The 27001-nt window shown below is 40.8% G+C and overlaps 1 protein-coding gene and 1 long non-coding RNA gene across 2 annotated transcripts in view; one reads left to right on the forward strand and one right to left on the reverse strand.

Annotated features, from left to right (window-relative positions):
• LOC118890687 overlaps positions 1-5103 on the reverse strand; it is a 137960-nt gene extending 132857 nt beyond the window's left edge. Inside the window, exon 1 of the long non-coding RNA XR_005018796.1 lies at positions 5016-5103. This is a non-coding gene — a long non-coding RNA (uncharacterized LOC118890687). The remainder of the gene's footprint in view (positions 1-5015) is intronic.
• LOC118890683 (aromatase-like) overlaps positions 1-23609 on the forward strand; it is a 28526-nt gene extending 4917 nt beyond the window's left edge. Inside the window, exons 3-9 of the mRNA XM_036843832.1 lie at positions 3669-3823; positions 6066-6242; positions 9023-9137; positions 12795-12909; positions 13352-13514; positions 21897-22138; positions 23361-23609. Coding sequence (XP_036699727.1) covers positions 3669-3823; positions 6066-6242; positions 9023-9137; positions 12795-12909; positions 13352-13514; positions 21897-22138; positions 23361-23609 — 1216 coding nt within the window. The remainder of the gene's footprint in view (positions 1-3668; positions 3824-6065; positions 6243-9022; positions 9138-12794; positions 12910-13351; positions 13515-21896; positions 22139-23360) is intronic.
• The last annotated feature ends 3392 nt before the right edge of the window (positions 23610-27001 follow it).

The raw sequence follows: 27001 nt of genomic DNA on the forward strand, positions 1-27001 counted from the left end.
GAATGGGGAGAGAAGAATTGGAGGCAGCAGGTATAGACACTCTTTCCAGGAGTTTGCCATAAAGGAGGCAGAGAAATGGAACAGAGCTGAAAGGGATGTTTGGTTTTTATTTGTTTTTATTTGTTTTTATTTTTTTATTTGTTTTTATTTGTTAAGATATAAGATATTATGACATGTGTGTTTTGATGGGAATGATGAGTTACAGAGGAAAGTGTTGATGCAGCAGACAGGAGGAGTGTGCCAGGTGAGATGACAAGCGGGTCCAGGTAACAAGTGGATGTGGCCTTGAAAAGGGACCTGGAAGTTCATCCACAGTAACAGGAGGGAAGGTTGAATATATGGGCACTGATCCTGGTGGTTGGACTTGCAGAGGTTCCAGTTGCTTCTGTTTTCTCAGTAAAATAGGAAATAAAGTCTGTAGCTGAAATTAAAGGTGAGGAAGTACAACACTGGGGGACAGAGGAGACAGGATATAATAGTCATCCAGGAAAGCGAGAGAACGACTGGACTTGGGAAATGTAGCAGAATTACCAGCTGCACTAAGGGCCCACTTGAAATTTAACTGAGACCTGCCAGTGTGAGTGTGTGTGTGTGTGTGTGTGTCCGTGTGCATGTATGGTTTTTTCCCCGGCCCCATTCAGCTGCCAGGTGCAAGCACAGAGTAAGCTAAACTGAGAGCTGGATTCAGCCAGGGTTGAGGTTTTACCAGGCAACTAGGACAAAGTAAGCAGAGGGTCAAGGGAGTTGAGGATGCATGAAAAGGAGAGACTCTAAAGATCGACAAGAAAATACTTTTCCAACTTTCTAGTAAGAAAAGTTCAAATGAACAGGAAAGTTAGAAGAGCAGTCCTCCGCCTTTTTTCCCCATGGCCTTGACCTTCTGAAGAGACCACATCAGTTGTCTTACAGGATGTCCCACATTCCAAATTTCTCTCATTGTCTCATTATGGTGTCATTGAACATATTCTTCTACTCCTGGTATTGCTTATAAACTGAACACTAGGTCTATAGGCTCTATTCGATTCAGGTTAATTGTTGTGTAATAATACGTTCCTATTAGTCCTAGGCACTTCACATTGCATCACATCAAGAGACCAGGGAAGGTGGTCCCATATCAGTGATACTAAATTTGATCAGCTTAGGGTAGTTACAGTCAGATCTCTTTGTTACAAAGATTCTTCTTCTCTTGCAGTGACCTCAGTATCAAACCTGGGTAAGGATATTAGAGGGCAAAGGACAGGGAAAACGTGGTAGAATTGATGGAGTGTAAGTCACAGGCACAGAACAGGTCTACACAAGGCACGTGTTTATAAATGTTTGGTACCAAATATTCCATTGATTGCCTCCCCCCTATTTCTAGTACTCATCAATCTTGAACCTGACCACAGGTGTGTGAGTTCTTTAAACTCAGAACGGGAGGGTGGCTTTTTCTTTACCACCTAAGGACCTACTTCCTGGCTACTTTTCATTTTGAAGAGACGTTAGGTTTGCCATCTTTGGGGATGTCTTTTGACTTCAGTCACGTTTCAAGAAGAATAATGACCCCAGGGATCAGGCATCTTACACTGCCCACTGTCCCTTCTGAGCTTGGGGACTCACTCTGTCTCTCCTCAGTGGTAAGAACTCCTCACTCTCCCAGCCAGTCAGTCAGTCAGTCAGTCAGTCAGTCAATGTAACATCTCCCTCACCTGGTGTTACAGGCCAGCCCACACTGTGGGAAGGAGATCTCTAGTGTTCTCCTGAATATCAGGGGAGTCCTGGGCTGACATCCCTAGTTCGTCACCAACCTTCCCTTCTTCACTTTCCTGATTTACTCCAGTTAGATAAAGCCAGCCTACTTTTGATAAGTGACCTTATTTTAAACTGCTCGTCCTTGGTTACACTTTGCTTGCTGTGTGTATGACTTCCGTCTTGCCTACTTTGTTCTTTGCCAAGTCAGAGCCTCTGTCTCAGGATAACTGAGATGTTGGCGCCCCCTACAGGACAACTGATTTATTCGTTCGCTCTTTATTAACTAACATTTAATTGGGTTGAAGTTTCTAATTGACCAGTAATTCCTCAAAACATATAGACAGACCAATGTGTTTTATGATATACTCAAAAGTTCTAAAGGTCAGAGCAGAAAAATAGTATTCTGCTTGTCACCTAATCACTTAAAATTTGTAGATCCGAGTTTGTGAGTAAAGACTATACAAATTACTTACTTGCTGCTTTGATTATAGAGTGATTTAGGGGATGGTACGAAGAGCTAAAATTCTGAAGTCTATTAATTAATAAGAATTTCAGTCCTTTCTATAGCATGATGTCATATACAGGACAAAATTTTATCTATGTATCAGTCAAATTAATTCCCTGGAATACAAATTGAAGTATCTGGATTTGCATATTGAAAATACAATAGAAGAAATAAAGCCACCCCACCTTTTATCCTGAAAAGACTAACTATCCATTTATCCTTTATGCTCTCAAATGTTAAATTATTTAAATGATTGATTTATACTGCCAATGCCATAGCCTAATTTATAATCAATCTTAATAAAACGTCTTCTCAACAAAGTGAGTCTCTCTGCAGAAGAATTCTGTACCACTGTCCTAAGAAGACAATATTCTCCTCACACATGGAGGCCACCTGACGTCTTCAGCTAGGATTTTACATGTTATAATGCTCATTGCCTTATCGTGCCCCAATTAGACTGGGATTTGGGGCAGGAAGCAAGTCCTGAAGGACGACATGGGTGGGGAGGGGCTGCCTGCTCCTTCCTAGTTGCTCTGAAGGCCCAGCTCAGGCCTTAACAGCCGGGCCTGGGGGTGGGAATAGAGGGCAGAGCAGTAGAAGATGAACCAGGAAGTTCAAGGAAGCCTGGGTTCCTGGCAAGGTCCCAGGGTTGCCACAGCAAGGGCTATCTAATGGCTCAGCGTGTCCTGTGTCCTGGGAGAACTCTGTGACCCTGGAGACCGTGATGAACCATGATGGATGCAGAGCCCCAAGACAGCTGCTGTCACCACCACAGACAGCCTTCCAGGCCAGCCCAGCCAGTCAAGTCCAGGGCCAGAGGTGCCCAGGAGATGTCCTTCAGTCCTAGAATGATACCCCCCTGGAGGGACCAGGCCTGATTAGAGCCTCTGGGGGATGGGTGGTACAAGGCAGAACTGTTGCTTCCAAACTAAAGAGATAAGACTTCAGTATTCCAGCAACTTCTGATTATGAGGCTCACTTCTACATGGGGAGCACTGTCTGGAGAGGGGCTGCTTGGGGGCTGGAGGCTCTCAGGAATATGGTGTTGTGGAGGGTTCAGTTTCCTACAGCCTTGCAGCTCTGACAACAGTAGTGGGGAGTATTTTAGTGACTTGGAGTTAGAGAAGGGGAAATAATGAATAACTCTGTGTGTGTGTGTGTGTGTGTGTGTGTGTGTGTGTGTGTGTGTGTGTGTGTGTGTGTCTGTGTGTTGATCTTTAGTGATGCTCAGAGAGCTAGCAGGTAGAAATGTTTCAACTGGAGAAGGAAGTTCTTGTGCTAACACAAGTGCTTATTTAATCTGAATACTAGAAATTATGCACTGCGTTTAGATCAACAGGCGTTTGGTATGAGAGCCACCTGGTAGGCAAACTCATCACACTGAGTTCTCCTGACCCTCAACAAGTAACCCCAAGGTTTGCTTTCTCTGCAGGTCCTCAAGTGTGTTCCACGTAATGAAGCACAATCACTACACATCCCGATTCGGCAGCAAACTTGGGTTGCAGTGCATTGGCATGCATGAGAAAGGCATCATATTTAACAATAATCCAGTCCTCTGGAAAGCTGCTAGAACTTACTTTATGAAAGGTATTCAGATGTCTGGCTACTTTCTGCTCTTTTGTCTATGAATATGCCTTCTTGAAATCATTTTTGACTTCTGCTGCTTCACAGTTTTGAAATAGTAAGAGCTAACATTCATTATACATGTACTATGTAGTAGGCACTGTTTAAGCCCTTGATAACTTTAATCCCACAGCAACCCCATGTGTTAAATACCCTTATCACCTCCATTTTAGAACTGAGAAAACTGAGGCATAAAGAGTTTAAATAACTTGCCCAAGTTTCCACCAATAGCAAATGGTAGCACAGGATACAACCCCAGAGCCTACGTATTCACCCAACACAAACTCTGTCCTTCTTGTTGACCCACAAACAATTTCATGAATGTGAAGGAGAATTGGCACCCTATATACTTAAGATCACTTCAGTTAAGAGCTTAGTATGTCAGCCATATAGTTGATTTAGCGTAACCAACATGTTTGCTGAATCATTGGCTGACATCCCAGATGTCTTAAGATAGCAATTTACAAATAAATTACAGAATTTTAGAACTGAGAAGAGTTGTATATGTCATTTCATCCAGCCTCTGAGTTTTATACTTAAGGAGTACATTTCTAGAGAGCTTGTGATTCTTCCTCCAGGCAACATAGCCAGGTATGGAGGAGCAGAGACTGGATTACAAATCTCCTTATCTAGTGATTTCCCCCTTTACTATATGCTGCTGGAATGGAAGCCTTTGGCTTCAAACCACACATTCATTATCTTACAGTTTTATGGCTCAAAAGTCTGACATGGGTCTCACGGGGCTAAAATCAAGGCACTGGCAAGGCTGTGTTCCTTTCTGCAGCCTCTAGGGAGAAAGTGTTTCCTTGCCTTTTCCAGGTTCTAGAGGCTCCCCATTCCTTTTATACGTTTGAAATGTGGTTTATACATTTGAAATGTGGTTTCAAGCTCTTGAACGTAGAGGCAAATCATACATCAGTCTGGGAGTGGCAAATCATGCATCAGTCTGGGAGTGATAAACAAAGCCAACCCTTCCATGCAAAGGATTGATTCACTGAGGAATCATTTATCTCACTTGTGAATGTGACAGTCACCCAGGAAACAGCATCCCGGCCTTACATATCTCCAGGTCCCTCCTAAAGTCAGAAATTATGCTGCCAACCCAAACTTCCTTTTTGTACATGGGTGGAAATTCTTAGACTCTAGGACCACTCACCAGGTTTCCTTTCTTATTTGCAAAGTGTGCCTTCAGGGGCTTCTGCAGCACAGCTGATTTGTTTTGTTTGAGGGCTCTGACTTTAACAGCAAGTCTGAATAAAAAAGACATAAAAAAGAGAGATTACTCCTAAAGAAAGCTTAGAGCAACCTTGAACAAACAGTGAAAGGAGGACTTTAAGAGTTAAACTCATGTTAGACCATCTACCATTAGGACCACTAGATGCTCAGATGGTCAGGAGCCAAGAAAGAGAGAGATCAGAGCCAGTTCACTCTATCTGGTTTCATTCATTCATTCATCTATTCATTCACTCATTCATTCATTCCTCCTTTTGACAAATATATATCGAGGGCCACCCTGTACTATGGACTTGAAGTACAGTGCTAATAGGTTATCACTGTCCCCAGTGATCCCAGTCCTGTGAAGAAGACTGCTCAACCAACAAAGTTTTGTTTTGTTGTTATGACATTGATTGAGTACAATAAATCTAGATGTAGTTTGAAGAGAAACCAAAATTAAGAGAAGGGTGCATTTGGTAATTTATAAGACTAGGACTTTACACATATGAACTACAATTAAACAGGAAGCACCTTAGATCTAAAAGGTAAGAAGATCCAATTTGAATAGTTCTGTAGCAATATTCTGCCACCCATTGAAACATAAAATATCACCCAAGTGAAATCCAAACCTTCTTTAGCGAGAAATGTACATAATATAGAAAATTACTGATCTGTAATTTATGATCACAAATACTAAATGTTTCATTTGCAATCTCACAAATGATTTGTCATAGGCAGAATAAAAGTTTAATTTTGAATCATTTGTTTTAAAAAGATTTTTCATTCATTCATTCATTTTTAATCATAAAAGTGATACTTTCTAGTAGACAATTAGTAGAATATAGAAAAATGTAAAGAATATGAAAATTTCCACCCATTTATTGAATAAAAATTTGTGGTCAGTTAAGCTCCAAACACAAAACGCCAAAATTGCATGATAGTTTGTATGCCCTGGAGTTGGAGGCGGCTCACTCTGACGTGTACCCTTCAGCTTTGTCTGGCCCCGGCCTGGTGCGCATGGTGACCGTCTGTGCTGATTCCATCACCAAGCATCTGGACGGGCTGGAGGAGGTCCGCAACGAGTTGGGCTATGTGGACGTGTTGACCCTCATGCGGCGCATCATGCTGGACACCTCTAACAAGCTCTTCCTGGGGATCCCCTTGGACGGTACTGAAATTTTCACTTTAAAAAAAAATGTATTTATTTATTTATTTATTTTGGCTGTTTTGGGTCTTCGTTGCTGTGCGCGGGCTTCCTCTAGCCGTGGCGAGCAGGGGCCACTCTTCATTGCAGTGCACGGGCTACTCTTCATTGCGGTGTACAGGCTTCCCATTGCTGTGGCCTCTACTACTGCAGAGCACGGGCCCCAGGCACGCAAGCCTCAGCAGCCGCGGCAGGCGGGCTTCAGCAGTTGTGGCCCGCGGACTCCAGAGCGCAGGCTCAGCAGCTGCGGCACACGGGCCCAGCCGCTCAGCGACATGTGGGATCCTCCCGGACCAGGGCTCAAACCCGCGTCCCCTGCACCGGCAGGCGGACTCCCAACCACTGCGCCACCAGGGAAGCCCTGAAATTTTCATTCTTATGACTTGACATTCAGCCCTGTATTAAACAGGGCATGAGAAGGATAACGGACTCAAGGAAAGATATACTCTTTTGCATACTGCTCTTCTTTAAACCCTTCTAAGTATTCCCAAATATTTTTCCTGGTATGTCTGCCTTGTTCACTTATAAGGTCATAAATATCCACAGCAGGGGCCATCTTGTATTTCTTTTGTATCTCTCTTCATTGCTCTAGGAAATAGGATTCTACCCACAGCTGAAATTTAATAGATGTGATCATTTGATTTGGTCATAAATATATCCTACCACCAAACCTATGTATTTAACCATTACGAACCATTCTTTTGGGCATGATATATACATATAAATGTGTATATATGTATGTATATTTATATATATACACACACATACAAACACATATACACATTCCATCTATCTACACACACACATAAATGTACATACACACCTCTCTCTCAAAGCCACTAACTATGAAAATTTTGACTCTATATGATGATAAGGGTACTGTTGCTGCTGGAAATGATGATAACTAACATTAATTTAGTATCTACTATGTGCCAAGCAGTATAAAAAGTTGCTTCACATAAACTTTGTCACTTAGCATTTACAACAATCCTGGCAAGATGTCTCACTCAAGAAACTGCTTTCCTCACTATATTACAGAAACAAATATTAAACACATACATGCAACTCTACCGCCAACAAAAGAACAAACATTAATCATGTGGATTCATTCCATTCTGCTGCTGTCAGCTTAATGTAATTTCTCCTGACTTGATTTCTAGCAGTGTTCATTGATTCATACATTCATTCAACTAATATTTATTGATTGCCTATTTTATGCCAGGCTTAGGTTCTGGGGACAGACCAGTGGACAAGACAAAGTCCTTGCCTTCAAAGAGTTGACATCCCAGTGGGTATATGGACAGTAAACAACTAACTATCTAGTAATATATTAGGCTATAATAAGTACCTTAAAAAAAAACAAAGCAGGGCAAAAGGCTAGGAAGTGAAGGGGGAGGTCAGTGTGAGGCTGAAGCTCTTGTGGAGAGAAAGGGTGGTCAGGAAGGCCTCTGTGGAGAGGACATCTGAAAATAGCCCCAAATGAAGTGTGACCATGAGCCACGTGCAGATCTGAGGGAAGAACATCACAGGCATAAGAACAAGGCACGATTTTCACACTTGCCCAGACCAACTGAGCTATCACATCTGCTCCCTGATTGACCACATTTGGACAAGCAGACAAGCGATAAGCCCTCCCTTCCTCTGCTCCACTCTCCCCGCCTCATCTCCCCAGCTCTTTAATGATCCCTTACCAGAGTCATAGGAACCCCATCTGATTGACATTAGGATGGGAGCCCCATTCACTCTGAGGACATTAGTCACAGCCTCTTGCCTCATCCCCTTTCACACAGGGACTCTGAAAGTCCTGTTTGCCTGTTCCATGCACATCTCTCCTAAGGTATGACAGGTACCTATTTTAGAAGTCCCTGCTCCTTGGTTCCCCACTAGCCTTGATCCTTAGGAGGGATCAAGTAAAGGGAATTGTACAGCTCTCTGTTAACTTATGGATGCAGACTGCGGTCTAAGAACCTGCATAACCCATACAGACTTATGTGTATTTCCCTCCGCTCACTGGGTCCTTGTTAAACTCTCATTTGGCCTGAGGGACCCAGTGCACCAAAGAGGAAAGGACATGGCCCTGAGGTCAGATAGAACCAGGCTCCAGCCTAGGGACTTCCTGCCACTCTGGCTCTATGGTGTTGGGCAAGCTTCTTCATTTCTGTGAACTGCAGTTTCTGCATCTTCATGTCTCTTGCCTTCTCTTGTATATAATTTGAAAAAAGCAGGGGTTTTCTTTTCTCTAGTATTCAATTTAATTCAAGAACATCCGTTAAGATCTGACTGTGCACAAGACTCAGGACAAGGCATTGAAGATCCCAAGATGAATTCCACGCTCTGAACCGAAAATATAAACAACAGAGTGGGGAGGCTTTTTGCCTTTCCAGGTGCCAGAATTGAGGCCATAACAGCATTAATTACTTCTCATTTCCCACAGTCAGGAAAACAGAAGGTGTTGGTGGCTCAGCCAAGGAGAAGGATGTGACATTCTAGGCTGTGTCTCTGACGCAAACATGAAAACTGGCAAATCTCTGGTTAACGTGGTCAATTTAGATGCCAAGCAGAATAAATTACTGTTGATTTGTTTAGTGGCATTCATGTGGCTGAAACACCCAGTGAAGGTGGCACCTTGCCCTGCTTAGAGTCCCAGGTGGTAGGAGAGTCTACAGGGGATCTTCTCTGAGCAGTGTACCATTCTTGGGCTCACATTTTTGCTCATCTGTTCTGATCTTTTTCTGTTTTTCCAGAAAGGGCCATCGTGGTTAAAATCCAGGGTTATTTTGATGCATGGCAAGCTCTCCTTCTCAAACCAGACATCTTCTTTAAGATTTCTTGGCTATGCAGAAAGTATGAAAAGTCTGTGTAAGTAACATATTTTGGAATATTTATTGCTGAGATTGGATTGATCTGTGTTGTGTCTTAGTTATTGTTGGCCTCTTCGGCAAGCTTTCTCCTCTCCAGAACCGCAAGGGAGCTCTTAAGCTGCTGGTGAAGCACTTCTTACAGCAATTTGGCAGCATGTGGCCAGACCAAAGAGGAAAGGAAGACTTTGGCCCAGGGCAGTTTTCCCCTAGGAGGCTGAGAGCTCCATCTCTGGAACTAGGACACTGCTGTGTATTTTGAGTTGAAGAGAAGGGTTGGCTGAACCTATCCTTATCATTAGTCAAAATTCTCTTTGCATGCCTGGAAAAATGGAAACATAATTCATTTTATTGTTGTGTTGCTTCTGAATGAATTTAACTTAATTCAACTTGTAAGAATTGACAGTAGTTGCAAGAGAATTTTTTCATGATGAATTTTTATAAGATGTGTTGTTTGTTTAGTTATGCATCTTATATCTTGGGGGATCCTAAATCTGTCATTAAATGGCTTTGCTTTGATCTCAGACTAGTCTAGCAGAAGACTAGACAAATGCCCAATGACCTATTGGATAATCAGTGGGTTTTTAGAGTGTAAGTAGCCAGCCACTATGCATGCCACCTCTAACCACCAGTGGAAAGCACAGGGGATCTAGAGGTAGCCAGACCTGGTTTGTATCCTATCTCTAGCACTTAGTAACCAAATGTCCTTGGGAAGTTCTTTAAAGTAAAATATAACATACCCTCCATGGTGGCAATATAGGTTAATGAGATCCTCTATGTAGGGCAATCAGCACAGAGCATGACACATAGTAGGCAGTAAACATGTTAGCTTTCCCCATCCCTCTGTTCATATCCTTCCCAGATGTCCCTGACTATATTAAATTCTCCATCTCTACAATTTCCCAAACTTGTTTGAAGAGCTAACTTCATCCTGTTTGCGTGTTTTGAAATTCAGTAATATTAGTCTCCAGGAAGTCAGCTTGATGTTGCTTTATATATTTCAAGTGGATGATGAGTATCAGGTGGATGATTTGGACAGTTGGCCCTTTAAACATTTCTCTTTGTTTCTACTGGAGCTTATTGTGACTTGAATCGATAAGATAAATGGTTCATCTCTTCACTGCTCTCAGAATTTGTGGTCGTCTAAAGAGTCTTATTGGTCCGCAGTTAAACTTGGCCATTAGTTTAGCTTCAGTATGGTCAGCAGGCCCATAGAAACTTATAACATGAAACTGTATAACAGTTTCTCTTTGGTTTCTTTAAAATTATCTCAACAACATTCCCTCTCTATATAAATTTGCCAATGGTTAGTGAACTATGTAATATCTCCTCTGATCTAGAGCAGTAAAGACCTAGAGAAACCTTTTAATCTCCTTCCCCTGCATGCCTTTGCAATAATGCCAATACTTTTTTTATTGAGGCATAATTGACATATAACATTACGTTAGTTTCAGGTGTACAGCCTGATTCAATATCTGAATATATTGAGAAATGTTCATCACAATTAATCTAGTTAACATCTTCCACCATACATAGTTACAAAACTTTTTTCTTGTGATGAGAACTTTTAAGATCTACTCTCTTAGCAACTTTTAAATATGTAATACTGTATATTAACTGTAGTCACCATGCTGTACATTACATCCCCATGATTTATTGATCATATAACTGGAGGGAAGTTTGTACCTTTGATCCCCTTCACCCATTTCACACCCAACCTACCCCCAGCACCCATGGCAATCACCAATCTCTTCTTGTAAAACTGAGGTTGGGATTTCTCCTTTTGTTATTGTTTTTTTAAGATCCCACATATAAGAGAGATCATATAGAATTTGTCTTTCATGCCAATATTTTTAAAAATATATTTATGTAAAGGTTTCTGGGACATCTACTTCCATCCCTATTTATTCAATTTTACATTTTTCCCTCTTTGAATTCCCAATATTAGAGCAGTATTGTTTTCTACTTTCTGTTTTGTCAAATGTAGGCTTTTCAGTCTCAGAATACATTAAATAAGTGTCTGTGGCCTGGACTAGGAACCTAGCCACCATTATTTTGGTACAAACAGAGGAATTCTTGCAATATAATTTGTAAGTCAGAGACTTCCTATTTCCTGGAAACTGACATTTAACTCAATTCTCTTAGTTTTTAATGACATACAAATTCAAATACATACATTTAAGCAGAAGCAAATTTTAACCTGAATAGGGGGAATCCCAGTGGATATTCAGAGGCCCCTGACTCTGGCCCAGGGAGGAAGGAGATGCTTAGAAGTGGATGCAGCTCCATCAAGAAATTCTCTAGGAATTCAAAGTCTAGGGGCATTTCAATACAACCCAGGCCATTTGGGGGCCATTGCTTAGGTAGGAATGCTATGAGCATTCTAGCCCATTATTGAATAAATGTAGGAGATACTCAACAAATATTTGCTGAACAAATGGATGGGTAGATAAATGAATAAATGTGAATATATCCCTGCTGTATATTTGGAATGGTGTGTGTGTGTGTGTGTGTGTTTGTGCACACGCCTATAAAGCATACTCACAGATCTACACAACAGTAGGCATCCTTATTTAGAATGACACAATGAAAATACTACCCTGAAGAATATCTCTCAGAATGTTTAAACATTTTCCGTGAGATGCCCCCCCCAAAAAACTTTCAAAGATAGGAGGTATCTTAAAGAATCCTCCGTTACTTTTCCTGCTGAACTGGAGTAAACATAGAGGCTATTTAGGTCAACAGAGTATTTAAGCGTGTAGGCAACTGTGTCAACAAGAATTTGAAAGGAAGATTTATTGTACATTTAACATAATACAGAATACTGTTCCCTGAGATTGGGGAACAATACAATTATACGTGAATGCATACACTTAAAGACAAAGTCAAAGATAACAGAATTGAGATCTCAAGGTGGCCTTATTGTTCATCTAGCCTGATCCCTTCACTTTCAAAGAGACATAAGACTCAGAGACTTAAACTAGGTTATGTGAACGACAACAACCTGGACCAGAACCTGACCCTTTATCCAAGGTGCTTTTCCCTCCTCCACACTGTCAAAATGCATATGCATATTGATGCAGCCAGTCATTCGTTCAACAAATATTTACTTAGTCTTACTATGAGGCAGAAACTGCAAGGTATGAGATAAATATCAGGAAGAATACTTCCTATGTAGAAGAGGAACCTCAAACTCAATAGTCTTAGGGACTATGAAGATAAAAGTAGGCTGGGTGAATATAAGACACAGGAAATGCAGGTGCCCATGGCAGACTGGAGAGTGCATGCTCCCACTAAAGGCATTCACCGGCTTTGGTTTTTGACGTTTAATTTAAGCACTGTGCTGGCCCAATCAAATAGCAGAAAACATAATTGGATTTAGCCATTTGGTACCAGTTTTCAACCCTTAACTACAGTTACAGCCTTGATTTTGCTACCACTGCCGAGATAACTGGGCTAACTCTGGTTCCTTAACATGATATAATGTGTATGTAATTTAAGGATATCTGTGAAGAATTAAGTATAAATTCAGTTATTCATGAGCACTAATGGCTTCCACTAAAGCAGATCATTTTATTTTTAAACATGGCAAACAAATCCATTTATCTAGATGTCATATCTGTGTACAAGTAGATAATATTTTCACTGCTTTTTCCAGCAAGGAGTTGAAAGATGAAATGGAAATTCTGGTAGAAAAAAAAAGACGCAGGATTTTCATAGCAGAGAAACTGGAAGACTCTATGGATTTTGCCACTGAGTTGATTTTGGCTGAGGTACAGACCTGAACTACCCATAATTCCCATACAACATATGTGTATGACTGTTTGTGTATCAGTGTCTAAAAATTCTCTCCTGTTAATTGTTGCATGTTTCTGCTTTTGACTATATGCTCCAGTATTTCTATAATGCCTAATCCAATAGCCCCCAATTAGACATCAGGTAAGATTGACCTTTAAGACTGAAACTTCTGTGTTTCTGCACAATAAAAATATGAAAACTGGGGAGTCTAAAGACACTAAACACATAGGTATTTGGTTAAGTTCTTCAGCTTTGAGCTGAAGATTGTTAATGCAAATGTCCATCATCCGTCCCAGAGACACATAGTTTCTATGATTTCATTTTGTTGAGGTTATTAATCCTTGAGTGCCACCTCCCCTCCTGTTCTGAACCGTTCATTCATGTTGCCAAAGTTTCTCCCCACTTTCAATTGTTCAGAAACGTGGTGACCTGACAAGAGAGAATGTGAACCAGTGCGTATTGGAAATGCTGATCGCAGCGCCGGACACCATGTCTGTCTCTGTGTTTTTCATGCTGCTTCTCATTGCAAAGCACCCCCAGGTTGAAGAGGCAATAATGAAGGAAATCCAGACTGTTGTTGGTAAGAATTTATCAAGCAAACAATAGAGATTAGAAAACAATTCCTTCTGAATATCAGCTTCTATGTCCTAAGAATCTTATGTCAAAATCTTTATTAGAATCCACCCAGAGAACAATAGAGCAAGTCAATGTGTCATATTTTCATTATGCCAGACACGTTTCTGTGTTTTTCTAATATAAAAAAAAATACATGCTCGTTGGAAAAAAATCCAAATAATAGAGACATGTATAAAGCAGAAAGTAATATTTCCTGATCCCTTCCACTCTCCTTCCCATTCCCCAGGGGGAATCACTGTTAATATTTTGATGTGTATTCTTCAAGGTCTTTTTTGATGGGCACATAAACACATATATGCGGTTCTATTTGTCTGTGTTTAAAAAAACATGGGATCATCCACAAGGATTTGCTACCTTATCAGTGACAAAAGGCTTTTGAGGGTCCACCCAGGGAAATGGCTATCATTTATTGCAGTGTTTCTGGGTTTCAAGCAGCCGGTTCTTCCAGGTGGTGGCAGAGGGAGGAGGAAAGGGTGATGATAGCAGAGGCAGGGGAGCGAGCAGTTTCCCTCCCCCACCCTCTCCTCCTCCTCTGCAGGAGAGCCTCCAGGTCCCTGCTCAGCTCTTCCCAACTCCGCCCCCTCCCTCCTCTGCCTCTGCTTCAGCATCACTCTGCCACTGCTTCTGATATCCCCACCCTTCCCTGGAGACACTGCCACGTTCAGAAGAAGTCAGAATTGCTTTCTGGAGAAAACAGAATACCTTATTTGGAATGTGCTTCACATAAGTAATCTCTTTAGGAACACATTTCAGACACATGCGAAGGGGTATCAGTAATGATATAGATTTTTCTATCTTGACTTTACAGGTCTCTGTGAAACAACCTATTTTGTTGTTAAAAGGCACCATGTATTTCTTAAACTTTTTATCTTATTTATCTTTAAAACCATTTGAGTTCTGCTTGAAATAGATGACATGGGGAAATTTCATACACGGATTAAATATGTGAAAGCGTTCTGCAGACACGTTGCCATAGGAGGGCCACTGCCTAGGAAGGTAGATAGCAAGGAGCCAGAATGACATCCGGGTTTCAAATTCTGGAATGTTTTCTCAAGCACCCTTTTCAGGTTATGGGTTCTGTGCCAGATGCAAGGGCACCGCGGTGAACAAGCCAGTGCCATCCCTGCAGTCCTGGGGCTCTCAGTCTCGTGAGAAAAAGAGAATTCAAGAAACAAGCTCAGTGGAGTGAGAGAGAGAGAGTAACAGAATGATGGGGATACAGGCAACACAGGGGAAATTGCTCTTGAGATCATAAACCTTTAATACAATTTCCTTGAGAGGTGAAAAGTGCTTGTGCCCCATGATATCCCCCTGACACGACAGTCCTCTTGAAAGATAAAACTGGGACAACCGGGGCTTTCCTGGTGGCGCAGTGGTTGAGAATCTGCCTGCTAATGCAGGGGACACGGGTTCGAGCCCTGGTCTGGGAAGATCCCACATGCCGCAGAGCAGCTAGGCCCGTGAGCCACAATTACTGAGCCTGCATGTCTGGAGCCTGTGCTCCACAACAAGAGAAGTCGCGATAGTGAGAGGCCCGCGCAACACGATGAAGAACGGCCCCCGCTTGCCACAACTAGAGAAAGCCCTCGCACAGAAACGAAGACCCAACACAGCCATAAATAAATAAATAAAAATTTTTTAAAAAAACAAAAAAAAAACCTGGGACAACCACTAGTACCTGTATACTTGTTCCCCCTAGACCCACAAGACTAGTAATTACTTCTAAAAGTATGCCTTTTGTTACCTTCTCCATCATCTGCCTTCTAACTCCCCACCACAGATAAATACACCCATTAGACTCTTACTGTGTTCAAAAAGCAGTACGTGAGGGGCTGTGTTGTTAAAGTTCTCTAACCAAGTGACACCACTCCTGAATAACCTAACTGTACAGGAGACAGAACTGCCTCAGGACCCTGGGTTGACTTTCATTCTGCAAAAACAGTACCCCATTTCAGGATGCTTTGAAGCTTTGCCAATTCTGAGAGTAATCCAAGCCTCTTTGACCAGTGTCGAGCCAAGCTGAGACAATGGAGGTGTCCATCAATCCCCAGCTCACCTGGAGCTGATGAGGCACCCCATTTGTTTTGGTGGAGAGACAGCATTCTTGCCACTCTACCACCCCAGGTTGTCCTTGATGAGATGAGAAGGAGAGACTAACAGTGATATTTTCCTCTTTTTTTTTTAAATTTTCTTTACTTTTTTATACAAAAGTTTTTTATTAGTCATCCATTTCATACACATCAATGTATACATGTCAATCCCAATCTCCCAATCCATCACACCACCACCCGCACCCCCCGCTGCTTTCCCCTCTTGGTGTCCATACATTTGTTCTCTACATCTGTGTCTCAATTTCTGCCCTGCAAACCAGTTCATCTGTAGCATTTTTCTAGGTTCCAAATATATGTGTTAATATACGATATTAGTTTTTTTCTTTCTGACTTACTTCACTCTGTATGACAGTCTCTAGATCCATCCACGTCTCTACAAATGACCCAGTTTCGTTCCTTTTCATGGCTGAGTAATATTCCATTGTATAATTGTACCACATCTTCTTCATCCATTCGTCTGTCAATGGGCATTTAGGTTGCTTCCATGACCTGGCTATTGTAAATAGTGCTGCAATGAACATTGGGGTGCATGTGTCTTTTTGAATTATGGTTTTCTCTGGGTATATGCCCGGTAGTGGGATTGCTGGGTCATATGGGAATTCTACTTTTAGTTTTTTAAGGAACCTCCATACTGTTCTCCATAGTGGCTGTATCAATTTACATTCCCACCAACAGTGCAAGAGGGTTCCATTTTCTCCAAACCCTCTCCAGCATTTGATGTTTGCAGATTTTCTGATGATGTCCTTTCTAACTGATGTGAGGTGATACCTCATTGTAGTTTTGATTTGCATTTCTCTAATAATTAGTGATGTTCAGCAGCTTTTCATGTGCTTCTTAGCCATCTGTATGTCTTCTTTGGAGAAATGTCTGTTTAGGTCTTCTGCCCATTTTTGGATTGGGTTGTTTTTTTCTTTAATATTGAGCTTCATCAGCTGTTTATACATTTTGGAGATTAATCCTTTGTCCGATGACTCATTTGCAAATATTTTCTCCAATTCTGAGGGTTGTCTTTTCACCTTGTTTATGGTTTCCTTTGCTGTGCAAAAGCTTTGAAGTTTCATTAGGTCCCATTTGTTTATTTTTGTTTTTATTTCCATTACTCAAGGAAGTGAATCAAAAAATATCTTGCTGTGATTTATGTCAAAGAGTGTTCTTCCTATGTTTTCCTCTAAGAGTTTTATAATGTCCGGTCTTACATTTAGGCCTCTAATCCATTTTGAGTTTATTTTTGTGTATGGTGTTAAGGAGTGTTCTAATTTCATTCATTTACATGTAGCTGTCCAGTTGTCCCAGCACCACTTATTGAAGAGACGGTCTTTTCTCCATTGTATATCCTAGCCTCCTTTGTCATACATTACTTGACCATAGGTGTGTGGGTTTATCTCTGGGCTTTCTATCTTGTTCCATTGATCTATATTTCGGTTTTTGTGCCAGTACCATATTGTCTTGATTACTATAGCTGTGTAGTATAGTCTGAAGTCAGGGAGTCTGATTCCTCCAGCTCTGTTCTTTTCCCTCAAGACTGCTTTGGCTATTCAGGGTCTTTTGTGTCTCCATACAAATTTTAAGATTTTTTTGTTCTAGTTCTGTAAAAAATGCCATTGGTAATTTGATAGGGATTGCATTGAATCTGTAGATTGCTTTGGGCAGTATAGTCATTTTCACAATATTCTTTTTTTTTTTTTGCAGTTGACAAGAAAATTAGTTATTTCTGAGATATACATTTTAAAGTAACAACTAGGATTATGACTTATAACATTATACCAGAACATATAAGATTTTTAGAAATTTCATGTGTTAATGTAAATGTTTCACACATTACATGAAATTTACAATATTGATTCTTCAAATCCAAGACCATGGTATATCTCTCCATCTGTCGGTATCATCTTTAATTTCTTTCATCAGTGTCTTGTAGTTTTCTGCATACAGGTCTTTTGTCTCCCTAGGTAGGTTTATTCCTAGGTATTTAATTCTTTTTGTTGCAATGGTAAATGGGAGTGTTCCCTTAATTTCTCTTTCAGATTTTTCATCATTAGTGTATAGGAATGCAAAAGATTTCTGTGCATTAATTTTGTATCCTCCAACTTTACCAAATTCATTGATTACCTCTAGTAGTTTTCTGGTGGCATCTTTAGGATTCTCTATATATAGTATCATATCATCTGCAAACAGTGACAGTTTTACTTCTTGTTTTCCAATTTGTATTCCTTTTATTTCTTTTTCTTCTCTGATTGCCATGGCTAGGACTTCCAAAACTATGTTGAGTAATAGTGGTGAGAGTGGACATCCTTGTCTTGTTCCTGATCTTCGAGGAAATGCTTTCAGTTTCTCACCATTGAGAATGATGTTTGCTGTGGGTTTGTCGTAGATGGCCTTTATTATGTTGAGGTAGGTGCCCTCTATGCCCACTTTCTGGAGAGTTTTTATCATAACTGGGTGTTGAATTTTGTCCAAAGCTTTTTCTGCATCTATTGAGACGATCATATGGTTTTTATTCTTCAGTTTGTTAATATGGAGTATCACATTGATTGATTTGCGTATACTGAAGAATCCTTGCATCCCTAGGATAAATCCCACTTGATCATGGTGTATGATCCTTTTAATGTGTTGTTGGATTCTGTTTGCTAGTATTTTGTTGAGAATTTTTGCATCTATATTCATCAGTGATATTGGCCTGTAATTTTCTTTTTTTGTAGTGTCTTTGTCTGGTTCTGGTATCAGGGTGATGGTGGCCTCACAGAATGGGTTTGGGAGTGTTCCTTCCTCTGCAATTTTTTGGAACAGTTTGAGAAGGATGAGTGTTAGCTCTTCTCTAAATGTTTGATAGAATTCACCTGTGAAGCCATCTGGTCCTGGACTTTTGTTTGTTGGAAGATGTTTAATCACAGTTTCAATCTCATTACTTGTGATTGGTCTGTTCATATTTTCTATTTCTTCCTGGTTCAGTCTTGGAAGATTATACCTTTCTAAGAATTTGTCCGTTTCTTCCAGGTTGTCCATTTTATTGGCATAGAGTTGCTTGTAGTAGTCTCCTAGGATGCGTTGTATTTCTGCAGTGTCTGTTGTAACTTCTCCTTTTTCATTTCTAATTTTATTGATTTGAGTCCTCTCCCTCTTTTTCTTGATGAGTCTGGCTAATGGTTTGTCAATTTTGGTATCTTCTCAAAGAACCAGCTTTTAGTTTTATTGATCTTTGCTATTGTTTTCTTTGTCTCTATTTCATTTATTTCTGCTCTGATCTTTATGATTTCTTTCCCTCTGCTAACTTTAGGTTTTGTTTGTTCTTCTTTCTCTAGTTCCTTTATGTGTAAGGTTAGATTGTTTACTTAAGATTTTTTTGTTTCTTGAGGTAGGCTTGTATTGCTATAAAATTCCCTCTTACAAGTGCTTTTGCTTCATCCCATAGGTTTTGGATGGTCGTTTTTTCGTTGTGACTTATCTGTAGATATTTTTTGATTTCCTCTTTGATTTCTTCAGTGATCTCCTGGTTAGTTAGTAACGTATTGTTTAGCCTCCATGTGTTTGTGTTTTTTACCTTTTTTTCCCTGTAGTTGGATTTCCAGTCTCATAGTGTTGTGGTCAGAAAAGATGCTTGATATGACTACAATTTTGTTAAATGTACTGAGGCTTGATTTGTGACCCAAGATGTGATCTATCCTGGAGAATGTTCTGTGTGCACTTGAGGAGAAAGTGTAATCTGCTGTTTTTGGATGGAATGGCCTATAAATATCAATTAAATCTATCTGGTCTATTGTGTCAATTAACACCTCTGTTTCCTTATTAATTTTCTTTTTGGATGATCTGTCCATTGGTGTAAGTGAGGTGTTAAAGTCCCCCACTCTTATTGTGTTACTGTCGATTTCCTCTTTTATAGCTGTTAGCAGTTGCCTTATGTATTGAGGTGCTCCTATGTTGGGTGCATATATATTTATAATTGTTATATCTTCTTCTTGGATTGTTTCCTTGATCATTATGTAGTGTCCTTCCTTGTCTCTTGTAACATTCTTTATTTTAAAGTGTATTTTATCTGATATGAGTATTGCTCCTGCAGCTTTATTTGATTTCCATTTGCATGGAATATCTTTTTCCATCCCCTCACTTTCAGTCTGTATATGTCCCTAGGTCTGAAGTGGGTCTCTTGTAGGCAGCATATATATGGGTCTTGTTTTTTGTATCCACTCAGCGAGCCTGTGTCTTTTGGTTGGAGCATTTAATCCATTCATGTTTAAGGTAATTATCGATATGTATATTCCTATTACCATTTTCTTACTGGTTTTGGGTTTGTTTTTGTAGGTTTTTCTTCTCTTGTGTTTCCCACTTAGAGAAGTTCCTTTAGAATTTGTTGTAGAGCTGGTTTGGTGGTGCTGAATTCTCTTACCTTTCGCTTGTCTGTGAAGCTTTTGATTTCTCCATCGAATCTGAATGAGATCCTTGTTGGGTCGAGTAATCTTGGTTATAGGTTCTTCCCTTTCATCACTTTAAATATATCATGTCACTCCCTTCTGGCTTGTAGAGTTTCTGCTGAGAAATCAGTTGTTAACCTTAATGGAGTTCCCTTGTTTGTTAATTGTCGTTTTTGCCTTATTGCTTTCAATAATTTTTCTTTGTCTTTAATTTTTGTTAATTTGATTACTGTGTGTCTTGGCATGTTTCTCCTTGGGTTTATCCTGCCTGGTTCTGTCTGTGCTTCCTGGACCTGGGTCACTATCCTTTCCCATGTTACGGAGGTTTTCGACTACAATCTCTTCAAATATCTTCTCAGAGCCTTGCTCTCTTCTCCTTCTGGGACCCCTGTAATGTGAATGTTGTTGCGTTTAATGTTGTCTCAGAGGTCTCTTATGCTGTCTTCATTTCTTTTCATTCATTTTCTTTATTCTGTTCCACACCAGTGAATTCCACCATTTTGTCTTCCAGGTCACTTATCCGTTCTTCTGCCTCACTTATTCTACTATTGATTCCTTCTAGTGTACTTTTCATTTCAGTTATTGTATTGTTCATCTCTGTTTGTTCTTTAATTCTTCTAGATCTTTGTTAAACATTTCTTGCATCTTCTCGATCGTTGCCTCCATTCTTTTTCCGAGGTCCTGGATCATCTTCACTATCATTATTCTGAATTCTTTTTCTGGAAGGTTGCCTATCTCCACTTCATTTAGTTGCTTTTCTGGGGTTTTATCTTGTTCCTTTATCTGGTACATAGCTCTCTGCCTTTTCATCTTGTCTATCTTTCTGTGAATGTGGTTTTTGTTCCACAGGCTGCAAGATTGTAGTTCTTCTTGCTTCTGCTGTCTGCCCTCTGGTGGATGAGGCTATCTAAGAGGCTTCTGCAAGTTTCCTGATTGGAGGAACTGGTGGTGGGTAGCTATCAGTGATATTTTCTGACAGATGACTGCATAGGATACCAGAAGAGAAAATTTCTGTGAACATCATTAATCTCACCATCTCACTTGACTAGAGGAGGAATGAATGTCTTCTAGAATTTAGAGTAGGGGACAAAACTCAAGAACCACACAGGAGGGCTTCCCCGGTGGTGCAGTGGTTAAGAATCCGCCTGCCAATGCAGGGGACATGGGTTCGTGCCCCGGTCCGGGAAGATCCCACATGCCGCAGAGCGGCTAGGCCCGTGAGCCACAACTACTGAGCCTGCGCGTCTGGAGCCTGTGCTCCGCAATGGGAGAGGCAGCAACAGTGAGAGGCCCACGCACCGCAATGAAGAGTAGCCCCCGCTCACCGCAACTGGAGAAAGCCCTCGCACAGAAAAGAAAACCCAACACAGCCAAAAATAAATAAATAAATAAATAAAAATTAAAAAAAAAAAAGAACCACACAGGTGGCAATAAATGTTTGAAGCAGATTAGGTAGGTCTACATGATGCTGCAGAGAGGAAGTCCCTCTAAACGGCTCATCAGCCACACACTCTCAGCCAACTATTGCCATGTGGGGATGTGAGTCCAATGTTACCTGTTTTTTTATTTTTCTACAAGTCCAGACATTTCTATGAAACCCCTCAGATGTTAAGATAATTGACTTCAAATCTAAACTTTCATAAGACACTCTGTGGGCCAAACATAAAGTATTTTAGAATTATATATATAATTTTTTTCAACCAAGACCAAACTGACCTATAACTATACTGATCTGAAACTAGGAGTTTCATGCCCATCACATGTTGAAACTAACATGACCTCCTTTGTCCTTTTAATCTGATCCCACAGGTGAAAGAGACATAAGGATTGATGATATACAAACACTAAAAGTGGTAGAAAACTTTATTTATGAGAGCATGCGGTACCAGCCTGTTGTGGACCTGGTCATGCGCAAAGCCTTAGAGGATGATGTCATCGATGGCTACCCAGTGAAAAGGGGGACTAACATTATCCTGAATATTGGAAGAATGCATAGACTCGAGTTTTTCCCCAAGCCCAATGAATTTACTCTTGAAAACTTTGCCAAGAATGTAAGAGCCCTTCCTTAAAACTGAGTGCGCCACTCTTGAAAATGTCAACTGTTAAGTCCTCTCTGTTTCTGTGTTTTCACCGTGTATATTTCATTCTATTTACTCATTCTCTTCACACCTCATCAGGAAAACACATTTTGCCTAGCTTGGAACATGGCCACCATGTCTGTCCTCAAGCCAAGGAGGCTGGCTCTCCAGCTCTCAGAAATGTCTTCATGGAGGCCACAAAATAGGTCAAACGGTGAACAATTCAGGCCCTTAATTTGCTTAAAATGAGGCAAATTTTCTTTAATTAACCTATTTAAACTTAACTTTTCCATTTAAACTTATCACCTTGTCATCATGTAGATTCAGCCGTAGCATCATCTAAGTCAAGGAAATCCACTTCTGCTTCAGATGGAAATCAAGTGAGAAGAAAAGATTTGGTTTTTGCAGTGGGTCTTTGGTTTCCCAAATGGCCCCACAAGCACTAGGCCTCATTCTATATAAGACTTTGTAATTAGAAGAGCCTCAGCTTGTTCTTTTTCTGTAATTGAGGTGTACTGGAGATTCTGCCTCCATTATGTCAATTCTAGGCAAAGATTTTTTTCACCTGAATTATCCAGATAGTTCCCTCTGTGCCCCCTTTTACCATTTGCATATGGAAATATGATCTTAGTTAAACCAGTTGTCTAATTCATTCCATTTCTATATAAGCAACCCACGCCATGTTGGCAATTGGTCAAAAATAACTTACTGAGCGTGTATTAAGTGCCAGGCACTATGTGATTACAAATGGGGACAAGACAGGCAGAGATGTCCCATTAAATATTTGTATAACTAAAAATATTTAGATCCTTGGCACTAACAGACAGGGAATCCACACCTTTGCCTAAATTTGTCCTTGTCATCATGTTATACGGCCTGGCACAAAAACAATCTTTGCCTCAATGACTGGCAGAACAGCAGTAAAGCCATGGCCTTCCCACAGAGCTAGTTGAATATTTACATGAAAAGCAAAACTGGGGATTGTTTGAAGTTGTGTCCGTATCACAAAGGGTGAATCAAACTGGAGGGAGAAAGAGGCTTATCTGAGTTACAGTCATTCCTCTCCGTGAAGGAGCAGTATGGCCAAGTCGCCGAAACCGAGCATTCTGACTCACAGTGTTTTCAGGGTGAATCAAACAGATATGCATGACTCTAGCCTTTACTTCTCTGGCTAATTGTCTGATCATTTTCCTAGGTTCCTTACAGGTACTTTCAGCCATTTGGCTTTGGGCCCCGGGCCTGTGCGGGGAAATACATTGCCATGGTGATGATGAAGGTCACCCTGGTCACACTTCTGAGACGCTTCCACGTGCAGACATTGCAAGGTCAATGCGTTGAAAAGATGCAGAAGAAAAATGACTTATCCTTGCACCCAGATGAGACCAGCGACCTGCTGGGAATGATTTTCATCCCAAGAAATTCAGACAAGTGCCTCGACCACTAAAAGAGTCTGGTCAGTCCCTGCCCTGGAGCACTTCTCAACAGTATTCCACATGGAACTCACCCACCTTTGCCAGGTAGTCCTCCTCCCATGAACAGCTGTGGTCTCTGGCCTTTTATACACTTACTTCCTGTGGGGTGTCAGTGAGCTGGGAGACACTGGTCATCTGGGCGCATCCAAACCAGAAACCAGAGTGCAGGAGAAAATACGGAGGCCAAGATTTGTGCAGGAAACTGCAGCTCTAAAGGACCAATTCCACAAAACATGCTTTGGAAAAGACAAGCCATCAGCAAGACTCATGCCCAACTCCTCACTGTCCTGCCCTGAGATGGGAGCTTTGTAATGACTGGGGCAGAAGCACTCAAGTCAATTACAAAGGCCAGGCTGACATTGGGTACCTAGGGCTAAACACACCCACTAGTATGAATAAAGGGATTTTGATTGTGTTTTCGGTGGGTTGGGGACTGCAATATTCACACCCTTGGAGAAATGCTTACAAATTCAGCACTTGACTTTTCCTATGAATTATGTTAAATTAACTCTTGTTTAACCACATGTGATTTAACTGTGGCAAAAGTTAAATGGAAGACTGTCCTTTCCCAGTCTCTCAATTTATGCCTCAACCAGATTATATATGTGTTCTAGGCAAGAAATTCATATACAATGGGTTTGAAATTAAAATAAAATTCCTTTTTTCATGTCTGCATTGTTGTTCAGCTCCATGAGTGCACTAAGAAAGAGAATACCCTAGGTAGTAGCACCTATTAACTCTTACCACAGGTCCATGATTTGGGGGAGGGGAAGTCTCTGAATCTATATCTAATTCTACAACCCAGTGAGTTCAAACTTCTAAGGAGTGCTCCTCATATACCATTACCCTTCTCCCTCAACATTTCTCCCCATCTTACTTTCCATGGCCCCAAAAGAAAAGAGCAACAGATCACTAGAGAACATGGCCAGGGTAGATCCCCTACAATCACATTTTATCCTAGCTCCGATTTAACAGTTACCTTAGAGATTTAACAGTTATCTAGTTTATCTAATCACTACATGTAGCCAGGGGTAAAAATGCAAACCTCGGAATTAACTCTTGAGAGAGAATAAAATAGATGAGTGAATTTTCCAAATACCAGTTTCTTTCTGTTATATCACCAATATGGATGTGTATACTGAAGGCCACTTAAAAACTGAAAAATTAAACTCATTTAAACACTTGTAAATCTTGGCCATTGAGTCAACCTGAATATTCTTCTCATCCTGCTATTTGGCAGAGCTCTTTTCTTTTGGAATCCATGCCGGTCCCCCATTCGTTTTTTTTTTTTTTTTTTGGCCATGCCTGGTGACATGCAGCTTCCTACTGTCCTCCATTCTTACTCTCAAGATCAGTACTGAATCAACACTCTGGCTCAGAGACATTCTAATTGACCCAGAATCCAGGTAAAAGGGAGAGGTATCCAAAGTGGTCAGGGATGGGCATTAGTAAAGCAGGAAATATTTGCACTTTGCTGTATACCTGAAACTAACACAATGTTGTAAATCAACTATACTTCAATTTTAAAAAGTAGGAAATACTTGAATTTAGAATTATCTGGACCATCTACATGGCCTAAACATATGTTGAAATAGGCCTGTGCACCTGGATATGTCTGTAGTCAAGTCTAGACAAGCATCCAAATAATCCAGATCTCCAAAAGACAGTCCAGGATTTTAGACTTAATGTCTAAATTCATTAATTCGCATTAACTCACGACATGACTGTAAACACACAGTTTACTGTGACTAGAGCTGTACAGTGGAGGAAAACAGATTTTGGACCACTGCACTTCACCCATCCAATTCCCTTGAACATCTACTGTATTTAATGTGTATACACGTAGCCAAGGCCATCATCTATACAGTCAAAGTGAAATGGAGGTGGATATAGTTGTCTATAGATAATGCAGATACAAAAATATGCTAGGGGAAAACAGGACTAGGAGGTGGAGACCAGAGGAGGACAGGAAGAGGGGAACTGCTGGTTTGCATGATGAAAGCAAATTCTCCCAGAATCAAATTATCTGGGTAATTACTCAACTTGAAATTCTCTTTCTCCTGTATTGACAAACCCCATATGTTTGTACAGGCTTGGTCTAAGAATTCTGAGTGTCATTGACTCTTCACTGGGCTGAAGGGCATATGTTTGAAAATCCTGTTTTCTCTTCAGAATTTTACCTCATTATTAAGTACTTAATGTACTTAACATAGCACTCTGAATGTGTTGTGAAGTCTGTTTTCATTAACTCTCAGAAAACTGGGATGTATCAAAATGAAAACAAATAAGGAAACACAAGCTTTAAATGACACATTAAACAAGATGGACTTAATTGATATTTACAGGACATTCCATCCAAAAACAACAGAATAAACTTTCTTCTCAAGTGCTCATGGAACGAACAATCTCTAGGATAGATCATATCTTGGGTCAAAAATCAAGCCTTGGTAAATTTCAGAAAATTGAAATCATATCAAGTATCTTTTCTGACCACAATGCTATGAGACTAGATATCAATTACAGGAAAAAATCTGTGAAAAATACAGACACATGGAGGCTAAACAATAAATAACTAATACTTAATAACCAAGAGATCACTTAAGAAATCAAAGAGGAAATCAAAAAATAACTAGAAACAAATGAAAATGAAAACACAACGAGGAGATTAGTTCAAGATGGCAGAGTAGAAGGACATGTGCTCACTCCCTCTTGCGAGAGCACTGGAATCACAACTAACTGCTGAACAATCATCAACAGAAAGACACTGGAACTCACCAGAAAAGATACCCAACATCCAAAGACAAAGGAGAAGCCACAATGAGATGATAGGAGGGGCGCAATCACAATAAAATCAAAACCCGTAACTGCTGGGTGGGTGACTCACAAACTGGACAACACTTACTCCACAGAAGTCCACCCACTGGAGTGAATGTTATGAGCCACATGTCAGGCTTCCCAAACGGGGGTCCAGCAATAGGAGGAGGAGTTCCTAGAGAATCAGATTTTGAAGGCTAGCAGGATTTGATTGCAGGACTGTGACAGGACTGGGGGAAACAGAGACTCCACTCTTGGAGGGCACACACAAAGTAGTCTGCACATTGGGACCCAGGGGAAGGAGCAGTGACCGCAGGGGAGACTGAACCAGACCTACCTGCTAGTGTTGGAGGGTCTCCAGCAGAGATAGGGGGTAGCTATGGCTCAACATGAGGACAAGAACACTGGCAGCAGAAGTTCTGGGAGGTACTCCTTGGTGTGAGCCCTCCCAGAGTCCGCCATTAGCCCTACCAAAGAGCTGGGTAGGCACCAGTGTTGGGTCGCCTCAGGCCAAACAACCAACAGGGAGGGAACCCAGGCCCACTCAACA

The sequence above is a fragment of the Balaenoptera musculus genome, chromosome 2 (assembly GCF_009873245.2).
Source record: "Balaenoptera musculus isolate JJ_BM4_2016_0621 chromosome 2, mBalMus1.pri.v3, whole genome shotgun sequence".
NCBI lineage: Eukaryota > Metazoa > Chordata > Mammalia > Artiodactyla > Balaenopteridae > Balaenoptera > Balaenoptera musculus.